At 39.5% G+C, this 13,734-nt stretch overlaps 1 protein-coding gene across 3 annotated transcripts in view; it reads left to right on the plus strand.

The window, feature by feature from the left end:
- The window catches only part of RALGAPB (Ral GTPase activating protein non-catalytic subunit beta), an 83,328-nt gene that overhangs the window by 21,129 nt on the left and 48,465 nt on the right, over positions 1 to 13,734 (plus strand). For all 3 annotated transcript variants that reach the window (XR_010794294.1, XM_066623453.1, XM_066623454.1), the window contains exons 3-9: positions 407 to 612; positions 1,818 to 1,981; positions 4,461 to 4,647; positions 5,269 to 5,400; positions 7,235 to 7,413; positions 12,768 to 12,913; positions 13,027 to 13,243. Coding sequence is in view for 2 of the 3 variants with exons in the window: in XM_066623453.1 (XP_066479550.1) it covers positions 407 to 612; positions 1,818 to 1,981; positions 4,461 to 4,647; positions 5,269 to 5,400; positions 7,235 to 7,413; positions 12,768 to 12,913; positions 13,027 to 13,243 (1,231 nt within the window). In the remaining variant the exon portion in view is untranslated. The remainder of the gene's footprint in view (positions 1 to 406; positions 613 to 1,817; positions 1,982 to 4,460; positions 4,648 to 5,268; positions 5,401 to 7,234; positions 7,414 to 12,767; positions 12,914 to 13,026; positions 13,244 to 13,734) is intronic.

A 13,734-nucleotide genomic window follows, 5' to 3' on the forward strand; every position in this document is an offset into this window, starting at 1 on the left:
TTTGCAGCAGTGCAGCTTTTCAGCACAGGCAGTAGGCATTCCAGTGTGGGACCTTGGGGGAAGGGGATGAAAGTCATCTTCCCCTGAGGAGTCCTTCAGTGGCTTACCTGGCCCTGCTGGTTGCAGCACTAGCCGTTTTGGTGCTGCTGCACCTGCCAGTGCCAGGGATGATAGGATTGTGCTGCCCTGCACCTTCTCTTGCATTACAGTCTGCCATACTTGGAGGTTTTGTGTATTGATTCAGGAAGATGTTTTCAACTTTTTTTCCTCCTGGATCATCTTTACCTTTGTTGTTGCTTGTATTTATAGTACTCTTTTGCAGCTGGTTTTCCTTTCAAGGAAGCTTTTGGATGAGGAGCATGTTAATAAAACAAAGTCATTATAACCCTTCCCTTCTCTCTTCTAGGTAAAATGGACCATGGAGGTGATTTGTTATGGACTCACTCTCCCTTTAGATGGTGACACTGTAAAGTACTGTGTTGATGTTTATACAGACTGGATTATGGCTCTGGTATTTCCCGATAAGGATTCTATTCCTCTACCTATCAGTAAGGAACCAAATCTTTATGTTCAGAGCATTCTCAAACATCTACAAAATCTCTTTGTACCAAGGTGAGCAGTAATTAATAGAGAACAATTTCAATTTTGTGCATGCAGTAGGCTATTAACATGGCATTTTGGACAAATTAGTAGTCAACACTGATAGAAATCATCTAATAGAATTAAAAATATTTCCAAATAAACAAGTATCTGCTTTTTAAAACCTATTTTTCAAAATAGGAAATTTAAATAAATGTTTATTTAAGAAAATGTTGTCCACGTTCATTGGGAGATAGGAGAAAATTATTTGTAGGATGTATTCTAAGTAGGGAAAATACTGGAGCTAAAATGTTTATTTTGACATAATTTATACAAACCCATACTCCTCTGCTTGATTCTGGCACATAACCTTTCCAATTAAGGCTTAGTTTAATTGGATCTTGGTGCTGGTGCAATACATCATGGTAAGACCCTCTTCTTCTCAAGCCTGTTTAGCTTGGAACCCATCAAGCACTGAGAGCATTTTGTAGATAATCCATTTTTGTTAAAACTATAGGGATGTTAAAATAGGAAGTTTATTGATACCTCTAGGGGAGATGGGTTGATAAGTTTTACAGTCCTGCTCTGCCTATTATTGAATTTGGATATGTTGAAAATATAGGTGGTCCTCAACTTCTGTGGGGGTTCCATTCACGGCCCCCACTGATACAGGGGAACACTATATAAATAGTGTCCCTTGCACGCCCATTTTATTACCTTTTTTGTGTGTAGTTGCACTGAAAGTGCTGGTGTTTATTACTTTAAACTTGCTTAAATAAAGCAACACAAAGTGCAGGCATCTAACCTGCACACTTCAGAGACACTAACAGGAAGGAGGAACTGTCCAACTTCCTGTTAGTCACCCTCTAGCATGCAGGCTGGTTGCCTGCATGTCACATTGCTTTGTTTAAGCAAGTTTAAAGCAATAAACAGCTGCACTTTCAATGTGTCTACACAAAAATAAGGTAATATAATGGATGTGGGGGGGGTGAATCGGGGGGGGTGAATCTGTGACCTGCCTGTATTTTTTTTTGTTTTAATAACTAAATTGCTTTGCTTAATTCTGTTTTAGATGGTTTCACTTTGAGTTCCAGCTTTACTTAAAAAAACACACCATTCAGTGTTTTAAGTGCAGATGTCAATGACAAGAATGCATCAATTTCTTTTAAACTGATCTTTAACAATATTTTTGGAGTGTGTTTTTATAGCTACTTAAGTAGTGTATTCCTCTGTTACAGACAGGATCAAGGTTCTAGTCAGATCAAATTGTGTTTGCAAGTTTTGAAAGCTGTCCAGAAATTGGCTCATGAGTCAACCACCATGGCTCGAGAAACATGGGAGGTTTTATTATTATTTCTGCTACAGATTAACGATACTCTCCTGGCAGCTCCAACAGTGCAAGGTTTGTATTCATCCTGTTGATTATTTGTAACGTCTGACTTTGGCAATCATGATCACAAAAGTGTCCTCTTTGCTGCTGCTGCTGTTTAAAATGTTAAGAGACTATATTTGTGTGGTGAGTGGCACTAAGGCAGTGAATCTCCAGTTTTTGTCCTGTTGATTTGTCTTAATTTGGATTTCTGCAAATATTATGCTTTAATTGCTTCACTAACTTACATTTCCAGGTTACAGATCTCCAAGCTGCCTGCAGATGCCATGGTATCTTTTTCTTCCCCATCACAGACACCTTGGGCAGTGGTCTCTGTATATTTTCTAATCACACGTGCCTTAAATTTGGCTTGAGATGATAAACTATCCTGCTGGTTTAAGAGATGTGGCAGCAGTTACAATTTGTCCAAAGGAATGTTCACAGCATATCAAAAATGTGAATTTGGTTGCTTTCTGTAGTGGTGCATTATAGCACCAAAGCCAGCATTACATAAAAGTCTTTATGCCATCATAAAGTTTTGTAGAAAGTTAAGAAGAGACACATTCTCTCCTATCTTCTGGAATCTCTGTGAGTTTTGCTGGCTGCTTTGTCATAAGAACCACCTTCCCATGTTACTTTGTGTTCTTGTGTTACATCTGCTCAATTTGAATGGTCTTGGTGTAGTGTTTGCCATAATAGACAACCCATACACTCCAAAGTCTGAAACTGCTGCTAGGCTACTTGTTATCTGTGCCCCCAGAATTCAATACAAATGGAAGTATGGAGATAAGCAGTTAAGTTCAGGTTCTTTTGACTAGGCAAAACTAGGTTCACCTCAATTGTGTTGGCTTTCTTGTGCATGTAATGTGAAGATGACCAGACTGGAATAAAGAATCCAGTCACTACAGCTGACCTTACAGGAAAAGTGTGGGAAAGGTAAAAGCACGCAGAGAGAAGTCTAAATGAAGTAACTGGATTTGGTCCCTGACCTTTTGAGACAATTAATGTTTCTTGGCTGTTTATCAAAGAAATAGGATTAGTTCTCAGATCAGACTAAGATGACAGCTGACTGATGGAATGCATCAGATTTGAGTAGCAATTTGTTTTAAAAGCAACAATATAAAAGAATCTGATATCCAAACAGCTATTGCAGGAAATGTGAGTTCAGTCTTTATTTGAATTTGCTTGCTTGTTGGGTAATAAGATTATATAAAAACTTGCATGGCCACAACAAATTGCTTTACATATTCAGAATTCTGGACAGCTGCATTTCAAACAGCTGCATGTTTCTGAGCCCTAGGGGCTTTACAGAGAAACTTGTTCTGTATGTGTTATGCAAGCAGGAGAAACTAAAGTGAGTGGCTAGTGTGCTTCAGAAGGACAGAAATGGTGACATCTTCATTGTGTATGACTTCTTTTTGAGCCCCAGCTATCTTTTCAGCTGTCCATACATACTAGCTGCTCTTGAGGATTACACGCACCTCTTGTTGCCTGTTGTTTTTCAACTGGATCTGAACCCCATAGAAACCAGAATGGAGTAAACTAAACAGTATTAGTACTTGACTTGCACATTTATTGTGTTAAGTTTTTGGCATGCATAATTGGAGTTCTTAGCTGGGGAAACTGAAATTCCTGAAGATAACACTTGTTCTTTGTTTTTAACTATGCACTATGAAGGCTAAATTTTGAGGATAAAATAGGCATTGGTTTGTATTTCATAATTCTACTTGCAGGAGTAAGATTTTCAAATTTTTTTTTTTTTGGTTTGCAAAGTCTAGAGAACTGAAATCTGGTATAAATGATCAGTCAAGCAGGGACTAATAACTGTTTGGAGAGGTATGCAAGCTCTCAAACCCCAGGATCAGAATAGATGTGACACAGAAGATATGTTGTTGGGTCTCCCCACTTTTTAACCTTAAAGCAACTATTTAGGGCTTAGATTTAGGTTGGAGAAGTTGCACTATGGGAGGGAATATGATACCTGTATCTCTTCCTCTGTGAAACTAGGGCCTGCTTGGGGATCTTAGATTAGGGTGGGCATGGAATGGAAAAGTTTAATATGCACATGCCAGCACTAATGCCTCATTCAAAGTGGGAGCTCTTCCATTGCTACTTTTAAAAGTAAAACACAAAATTCATCACCTGATCTGATCACAGATCTTGTCTGTTTTACACTCAACTCTTGGCCATTAGGAGCTCTGTTTCCCCTATTTGACTCAGCAAATTTTAACCCTAGATTGCTTCTACACATTTCCAAACATTCCTTCTCTCTCTCTCTGTTGGTTAGAAAATGTACTTTTTGTGATTAAGATATGGATGTGAACCCTACCCAGGGTTATGAACACAACTGCTACAAAACAATGATGTTAAAGCTAGAAATGAGTTGGTACTCAGTAACCAACAACTGCAGATTTAGAGCTGAACATGCACGGTAAAAGAAGTTTAGGTATCATCCAGCAATGATAATAAAAAGTTGCTTAGTGAATCAGATTCTACTTCGTTTCTGTCACAGGTGGTATTGCTGAGAATCTTGCTGAGAAGCTGATTGGTGTGCTGTTTGAAGTCTGGTTACTAGCTTGTTCCCGGTGCTTCCCCACACCGCCTTACTGGAAAACTGCCAAAGAGATGGTAGCAAACTGGCGTCACCATTCTGCAGTGGTAGAACAGTGGAGTAAAGTAATCTGTGCCCTTACTGCTAGGTAAGTGAAATTTCATATTCTTCTATAGATCACTTTAGCACTATAAGGTATATTGGCATAATATGAAATACTTTGTATACCAGAGCCATTTAATGCTAAATAAAACTGAAACATGTTCTGGGCTCCAGAACAAGCCTCTTGAGATCGTGTTACATTACAAGACCCTTTGAAAATCCAGAATATATTTTTGTATGCTTGGTTATTTTAATGTTCCAGGAAATATGCTTTATTTCTGTGAACTGCCCTGGTTCTTGTTTAACATATTAGCTTTTAGTCCAATTTGGGGGGAAAGCCTCTAGTGGCTGAAGCATACTACTTGAACAAATGTTTCTTTGCTTGTGTTTCTATGTAAACAGACAATTCCTTGTTCCAAAAGTTCTGCTCCTCAGCAATATGGGCATTTTATTCTGGCAGCTCTAGTTGATCTTACATCCTGAAGTTTGAGGAGAGGAGCTAATAAAGGATAAATGAGATGATTATCTTGCAACGGGTGATTGTGTGATGTTTGTAAATGTTTTATTGCGTAAATGCTTCCAATAAAATATGAATGAATCATTTATAAGTGGGCAGAGAGAAAGCATGCAAATGACAAATCCAGTGACAGTCTGACTTGTTCAATAGATTGCTGCGCTTTACGTATGGACCTTCGTTTCCACCCTTTAAAATTCCTGATGAAGATGCCAGTCTGATTCCTCCTGAAATGGATAATGAGTGTGTTGCCCAGACTTGGTTTCGCTTTTTACATATGCTGAGGTATTGTACGTGAGAACAAATGTGCGATGTAACCAGTGAATGTGTTCAACTCTTGCAAAGGAGGCCACTGGGTTTTGGTCCAAGATGTTTTCCTTTCTAGGGAAGGGCTCTGTAATATCCTAGCAGACTTGAATTTGGATTATGATATACAGATGGTGGTGGCAAGAATTGAGTTGACAGAGTAGTTGGGTAGCTGCATGTGTTTGAGATGTATTCTTTCTGGAAACAAATCAAACAGTTGAAGCATTTTCTTTTGATCTCAACCCAGAGTATATTATAAAGTAGTTATTGCCCTCAACAGCATCTTTTGTTACTTTGACTCTTATTCCAGTGTCTACCTTATAGGAATTGGTTTTACAGGGTCTCCTGCATTATAAGTGGGGGTTCCATTCCAGGAACCCCATGGCTAAGGACACCTGTGAATAATGAAATCCTCAGGTTTCAGGGTGCCTGTAGCCGCCCTGGGTCCTGTTAGGGAGAAGGGCGGGATAAAAATAAAGTTTTATTATTATTATTATTATTATTATTATTATTATTATTATTATTATTATTTATTATTATCTTCTGGAGGTGAAGGGATCTGTGCTCCTCTCACTTTTGGAGGATGCTCTGAGGGCCAGGGAGGCTGTGTGCGACCTCCCCAGCCCTCTGAATGCCTTCTGAGGCCTCCAGGAGGCCTTAGAACAGGGACTTCAAATTTGTTTCATACAGAGGACCGAAGTTAACATTCAGGGCACCTGCTAAGGGCCGGAAGTGATGTCATTAACCAGAAAGTGACATTAAGCAGCTGATAGCCAGAAATCAGCACTTTGTTCTCATTAACTGCATTAACTGCAAATGACAGAAGAGAAAATACACAAATCTTGATCATATTTCAAGATATGGGGAAGCCCAATTTTCATGTGGGCTGCTGTTTCAGCAGTAACACCTCAGCACTGTTCAGTAGCTGAAAGCCTGAGGGCCAGATAAAAAGCTTCCGGGGGCTGCATCCAGCCCCCGGGCCTTATGTTTGACATCCCTGTCTTAGAAGGTCATTTCCAGTTCCACAGAAAAACTGAAAGTGACATTTTAAGGCCTTTGAAAGCCTAGTGGCCTTAGAAAGCATTCTGAAGGCCAGGGAGGCCATGTGTGGCTTCTCCAACCCTCATCACAGCTTCCCTTGCCTCCAGAGGATTTATGTGGGTCCGACCCATGGGTCTGGGAACCCGTGAATAATGAAATCCCAGGTCCCGAATCCATGGGTACAATAGGCCCTCTGTAGTTATTCATACTCTTTTTAAAAAAAATTAACAGCTGATTCTTAGCAACTGTGCACACTTGAACAATTTAGTAATGCTTTTCATTCCTATATGTACTTCATTTGCTCCCTGCTTCTACTAGTGCATGCTCTTTCAGTACTGTGTTATTTTAGACTTCTCAACTCCATCTGTCCCAAGGTGATTGCAGTTGATAGTACTTCTGAATTGGAAGCATTTTGTCATGTTTGTCAGACATCAGCTGACCACAGTTTTTATAAAAGGAGATTGTTGACTTTTAAGCAACTTTTTTGTACGAGTACAAGTTAAAACAACTTTAGAGAAGTTAATTCACTAATGAATAGAAATCTGAAATTGCAGCTCTAGAGTTTCTACAGTGACAGCTTCATGCTAAGATTTCTCTGTCTGTCTTAATGGGTGGGTTTAATCTTTTGAAGAAGTTGGCTGTTTAAGGTAAGGCCTCTAAGAACCCGTTTAGTGTAAATGAACAAGCTTTTCTGTTAGACACACAGTATATTACAGTTCTTACATCCGTTAAGTGCATTATGATTAAACAATGTCACTTTTTGTTTTTATAGTAATCCTGTCGATTTGAGTAATCCAGCGATTATAAGCTCTACTCCCAAATTTCAGGAACAGTTTCTGAATGTGAGTGGAATGACTCAGGAATTGAATCAGTATCCCTGCCTTAAACATCTGCCTCAGATATTCTTTCGTGCTATGCGTGGGATCAGTTGCTTAGTGGATGCATTTCTAGGTAACACTCCATTTTAACTGTTAGGATATTGCTTACATTTTATAAACAGTTGAATAGATTTAACTTTTTCATATTAGTGGCTCTAGCATTTTGGATGTTTGTTTGCTAAGCTGCTTGTGTGCATCAGTACTCACTTTGTCATTAGCTGAAATGCATTTCATTTGCAGGAGAAAATACATGTGCCTGTTGTGTTTGCTAAAGGGGTCTGCTTCTATCCCTGTAAAAAGGGTTTATTGTTTTGAGATCAAAGGAGATCATACTTTAAAACATTTTTCCTCATTCCATTCCTCTTGCATTGAGCAGAGGAGTAGGGAAAGCAGCATGTGAGCTCATCCATTTCTGCTATCTCTCTGGGGATAGTCCCTAGTGAGCAAGTGATGGGGAGATAATGTCTGAGATGTTCATACAACAATTAACTTTTGTTCGGTTGTGTAGTCCAGTGGTTCCCAACCCTTAGGAACCCGCAGACCACTGAAGCAAAAATTGGAATTGTAGTGGACCACATGCAACCTCCACCCCTCTTCATGCAAAAAATATAATTAAATTTAGTTGTTTTTTGGAAGTGCTTGGTGAGACACTGGAAGTGCCGGCTGTGGGCAGTTCATTCTCTGCCCTCTCTGGCGGTCCATTGGGGAGCGCTTGCTCAGTGAGACACTGGAAGTGATCAAAGGTTATCTTTTTTTTTCCCCCTCTGGAGGCTTCATGGACCACTTCTCAGAGTCTCGCAGACCACCAGTTGGGAACCACTGGTGTAGTCAATAATTTCAAGCATGGTAGGGCATCCTTAAATAACCTGTATCTTTTAGAGCAGTGATTCCCAAAGCCCTCCTTAGGAGGAGGGAACCACGTCAGTATTTGATAGGCGGGGCCATTACAGCAATGCAATATCTCTTGTCTACTTTTATGTAATTTTAAATGTTTGCATTAATGTTACACAGTTCATTTTCCTAAAGAACAGCTCTTTGGTAATATTTCCATTGTGGTGCATAATATGGTGGCAATATAATCTTTTTCTTCTCTAGGAGTTGCAGTCTTTACAACCATTGGGTGTGAAAGATTACCCAGACATGGTATTAAAAACGTGTAACACTCTCCTGGGTGGCAAGAATCTGGGCAGTTGGGTGATGATTTTAACAGTTGTGGGGGCTGGTACCAACTTTTAGAAAGCTGCAGTATTCTGTCATGATTTTAACTTATAAAATGTTATATTCCCATTTAAAATTAAAATTCTAAGTTTATAAAGCTATTTAATTTTTTAAGAGATACAGTTAGCATAGATATTACTTTCTTGTAGAAAAAATTGGGCATTGTTTCATTTCTGCACATTATGTATTGTTAAAGATACTGTATTATTTGAAGAGGTTAATAAAAACAACCACCCTGATTTTTAGTACATTTGCAACCATGTTGTAAGTTTCTTTCACTGTAACAAATGTGCACATGTTGCAGTCTCTTAGAATATTTTTAAGTTGTATTTGTTGTGGCATAATTTTAATGGTTTGGCTATGACAAATGATGTGCACCCTCTGAGCAGTAATAGAGCTGTGCAATTTAAATTGTCACTGAAACAAGTGACAGAATTCTGAGAACTAGCATTTCGCATCTATACATGCGGTCAGTCCATCTCTTGTTAAGGCATTAAATCTTGTTTTAGCTGTCATAATGTTAGGTGTGTGAGACTCTAGAAATCATCTCAAATATGATGGTATTAATCACTCGTAAATACTTTTGAAGAGATTGTACTTGGATCTCTGAGAGTAACCAGAGGAAGGAGACAAAAGGAGGTAGAAAAAATACAATATGTCCATCAATTACAGTTTATCTACCATGTTCTTTAGCATTAAATAGATTGACTGTGGTCTTCCAGTTAATGATCTTTTATGCTCAACTAGTTACCTTCACATTCCACGTTTAATGAAAGTGGACTACGAACGAGGTGGATTCTTAAAACAAACTGGATACCATGCTCCTATTTTGAAGAATGTAATGTAAAATTTGTTCCAGTCTGTGAGAGTGTTATAAACAACAGAATTCATGTTTAACATGGTCATTAAAAAAATGCAGGACTGTGAATTCTTGGATGCATTTTTCCTTCTAACAGAATACTGCTACTTTGTTTGTGAATATACTTGCACAGTTCATTTTCAATTGTGCTGATTATTGTACCAATGAAGGTAAAAGAATATTGCCAATCATACCTGTAAATTACTTCTTTCATTATCATGGATAAAGACTTTTACTCATAAATGAAGGAACTGTTGAGAATATAATGTGTTCTTGGCAACTTGTGTTCTTCAAGTCAGATATTACGAATGCCCAGACCAAACATACAGCTATTCCATGGGAAAATATATCCATGACTCATATCTATGGGGTTTTCAACACATGTTCCCTGCAATCCAGGGCTTTCTTCATGGCATGAACTGTTCCAATTTGTCCTCCTGTGCTGTCAGTCATCCTTGGCAGACTTCCTGAGTCTGCAGAAATCCCAGCATCACTTGCCTGCCAAAAGGGAGGGGGGAGTTTCCTCCTAAGGCTTTATTCTTCTCAGGGCAGGCAGCTTGGTCTGGGCATATACTATGATTCCCCATCCTGACTTTCACAGGGGAGGTTTTTCCCTATCCTTTTGGCAATTCTGTTCAAGCGAGGAAGTGAAAAAAATGAACTCCCCTCCCTGGTTCCAAGCAGGAAGACCCCCCCCACCAGAATTTCAGTAATCAGAGTTTATTTGGGGGACGGGGGACAGGACCGGACTCACTGAGTGTTTCTCAGCAGTTTTCCTCTTCAGAACCTGGGAAAGAAATTCTAGGGTATCCCCTGCAAGCTCAATCAATAGCCACAGTGCAGTTTATTCTCACTCAGTAGAGGCAAGTCAAGTGCTTCTCTCACTCATTCCTCACCAAGTTCTGGGGGATGCAACAAGTACAGATTCTTCTAAATGGGGAATGTGTCACTAAAACTGTACATCCCACACACAAATTTCATACATTTTTCCTTGTGCATGGGGAAAAACAAGCCCCACAACCACCCAGGGCACATCTGTTGTGCATCTTTGTGATTTGTGTGCTGGTGTGGGTGATGGTTTGCCCTTCTCAGGACAACACACCTCCAGACCCCCTGTTTCCAAGCTCTACACTAATGAGTTGAAGGCTGGAATCTTTTCATGTTCATCTTTTAATATAATATAATAATATACAGTATTTATATACCGCCTTTCTTGGTCTTTATTCAAGACTTTATTCAAGGCGGTTTACATAGGCAGGCTATTAAATCCACGCAGGGATTTTTACAAATTGAAAGAAGGTTCTTTCTTTCAAGAACCACTACATTCAAGGTGTTACACTCTGATCTGGTTTAACATTCTGGCCTCCATCCTCCCATGCTCTGAGCAGATGGAACAGCTCAGCTGCAGCTTGCCAGCTGCTTCAAGGTCGCACGGTGCCGGTGGCCTCGAACTGGCGACCTTGTGGATGTTAATCTTCAGGCAAATGGAGGCTCTACCCTCTAGACCAGACCTCCTGCCCACCAGAATAATTTTTTGTACACTCTTGATAAGTTTGGGTCTTTTCCAACAAAACTGATTTCCCCAGAAGGGATCTCCAAAAATGTCATAGGGTGCCTTCAGGTCTATAAAATCTGCTTGGAAGACAGGACAGATGGCAACATGTGTAATGGAGGCTAAGAGAAACCTTGCATGTTACGTCCAAAGCCATGGCAACATGAGCAGAAAAAGAGAACAACTCTAAAATCCTGGAGGTGGGTGGTATGGTGAAATAGCATTCCCCCGCACCCAAAACCACAAGTTGTGGTTTTTAAAAATTAAAGGTTCCATAGAGAGCCTGAGATACTCCAGTCCAGACATTAAAATAAATAAAATAAATTAAAATTTCTCACTGGAAAAATCTTCCAGTGTTCACCAAGATGTGTGATAGTCTACTACTAACAAACCAAGGAGAACAATTATAAGTATGGCCCAGCTTCAGATTGATTGCTTGTCACCCAGGAGTAAGTCTGTCTAGGTATACAATTGTATGTTAATTCCTTAGCAAGATTGAATGCTACTTAAATCTAGTGGGACATTCTTTTATTTTAGAATTTCAATTACAGGTTGAGTCTTCTGAACTGTGTTCCCAGAACTCACATGGATGGCAAAAATTGCATTAAAGCAAATCCATTTAAAAAGCAATGTTCCTTTGCTAGGTGATTTAAAAACAGCCTTGCTAACCTTTGCGATGTAAGACAGAGTCATTAGGCAGATAATCAATCAATCAGTCTCTCTCCAGGTGCTTAGAAAGGCTTCCCCCCCCCCCCCCGCTTCACCCAGAGTGCAGCACTGGGAAAGAATGCAAAAGTGATTATCTTTCTTTCACATGCTCAGGAGGAAGGGAGGAGTTGCTTGTCTTGGAGTGAAGTGTTCTAAGTGTCTGGAGAGAGTGTGATTGATGGATTGTCAAATGGCTGCCCTCTCTGGCTTTAAGGAGGCTATTGTTAAACAACTTTTTTCCTTTAATTTAAAGGGCCTTCTCATCAAGTTGAGATAAAACTGCAGGTAAAATATCTGTGGATAATTAGGTTATACCTGTACTGCCCGTTTCTGTTGAACAAAGTGAACTGTAACATGTCTGGCTAACAATAAAATGGTTCTAAAACCACCCTTGCTTGTCTGCTTCCTATTGGTTCTTTTATTCTTCCCATTTTTTAGGTTCAAATGTGTAGCTCACTTTTTGAGGTAAGCAGCAATCTTGTATGTAGTTTCTTCAGATGATTTTTTTCTAACCCTAACTCATTCTGAAGCAAGATATTTTTAACACTGGTGCTGGTGTGGGCGGAATCTGTTTTAAATATGAACACTGAATGATACAGTGGTCCAATTCAGATATAATTACAGACCATGGTTTATTACAAGAACAAGCTGTGGTGAGCTGCTTGTACACTATGACCTCTCCTCTCCTCCCCCTAGCCTTTGCACAAAAGGGAAGGAGATGAATAGCTTCTAGTTTGTAGCTAGTTCCTTCCAAAGTGACGCATGTGTAGTTCAGACTGTATAGTTTGTTCTCTAACCAGGATCAGACTGTGGTTTCAGGTCCTTGTTTGAGAACAAGCTATTGTTTGCTATACTCAGATGAAACTGCCAACTGTGGTTTGTTGCAAATTACAACGGAAAGTTGTCTCATCCTTTCCTCCTTCTCCTGACCTCTGTGTCCAAAATGCAATGGAGAAAGTATTGTGTGAGTCTTGTTGCATCTTGTTCTCTCACTGACAAAGCATGGTTGTCATAACATCTGAACTGGGCCAACATTGTCTTGGGATGTTAGAAGGACTTGATGCTGATGTTCCCTATTTATATCCGTCAGGTATCTCACGGCCTCGAGCAGATAGTGCTCCACCCACACCAGTAAATAGGTTAAGCATGCCCCAGACTACTGCTGTCAACACAACCCCACCTCACAACCGAAGGCATAGAGCTGTAACTGTGAATAAGACAATGAAAAACAGCACAGTAAGTCTTATGCTTAGCATACCAATGATGGATTTGTTTGGTAGTGATTGATACTGTCTGATATAACTGAGTAAATGACTTTCTAATGGTCTGGTTTTCTTTTATTCACACAGGCTAGTGCTGCTCATGCTTCCAAAGTACAACACCAACCATCCTCCACTTCTCCACTGTCGAGCCCAAACCAAACCAGTTCTGAGCCTCGACCACTCCCTGCCCCTCACAGGCCAAAGGTTAACAGTATCTTAAACCTTTTTGGATCATGGTTATTTGATGCAGCATTTGTTCACTGTAAACTTCACAATGGAATAAATAGAGACAGCAGTATGACTGGTAAATATTGATTATCAAATCGATACATTTTCTTCTTTGTTTGCTAACATTTCCTACCTGCAAGATTAACATGTCTGGCTAACCTAAAGAAAACTTTACAGAGTTGCATGATTAATTGATGTGCAATATGTTAGAATCTCTAACAAAGAATTTGGCTTTTGTCCATTAACATAAGGGGACATATTTTGTTAACACATTTATTGTCGTTGGATCAAATGTAATCTCAGAAACTAAAAGTAACTTTTTCCAGTATGTTGACCTGAAAAATGGTATGGAGCTGAAGGAATTGCCATCTTATGTCTTTAAAAGTGTCACTTTTTGAGATCAATTTACTATTAAATACTTCAGCCTGTAAATTAGTACAGTGGCAGGCAAGTATCCTAATGGAGCGTGCCTGCATTGTTGTTTTTTGCTTGACTGAGAAATGTTGATGTGGGCTTTAATAAAGGCCCAGAAGAAACATGTGGCTTTTAGTTGGTTAGTAAAATATT

Source organism: Tiliqua scincoides, chromosome 4, assembly GCF_035046505.1.
Source record: "Tiliqua scincoides isolate rTilSci1 chromosome 4, rTilSci1.hap2, whole genome shotgun sequence".
Taxonomy (NCBI): Eukaryota; Metazoa; Chordata; class Lepidosauria; order Squamata; family Scincidae; genus Tiliqua; species Tiliqua scincoides.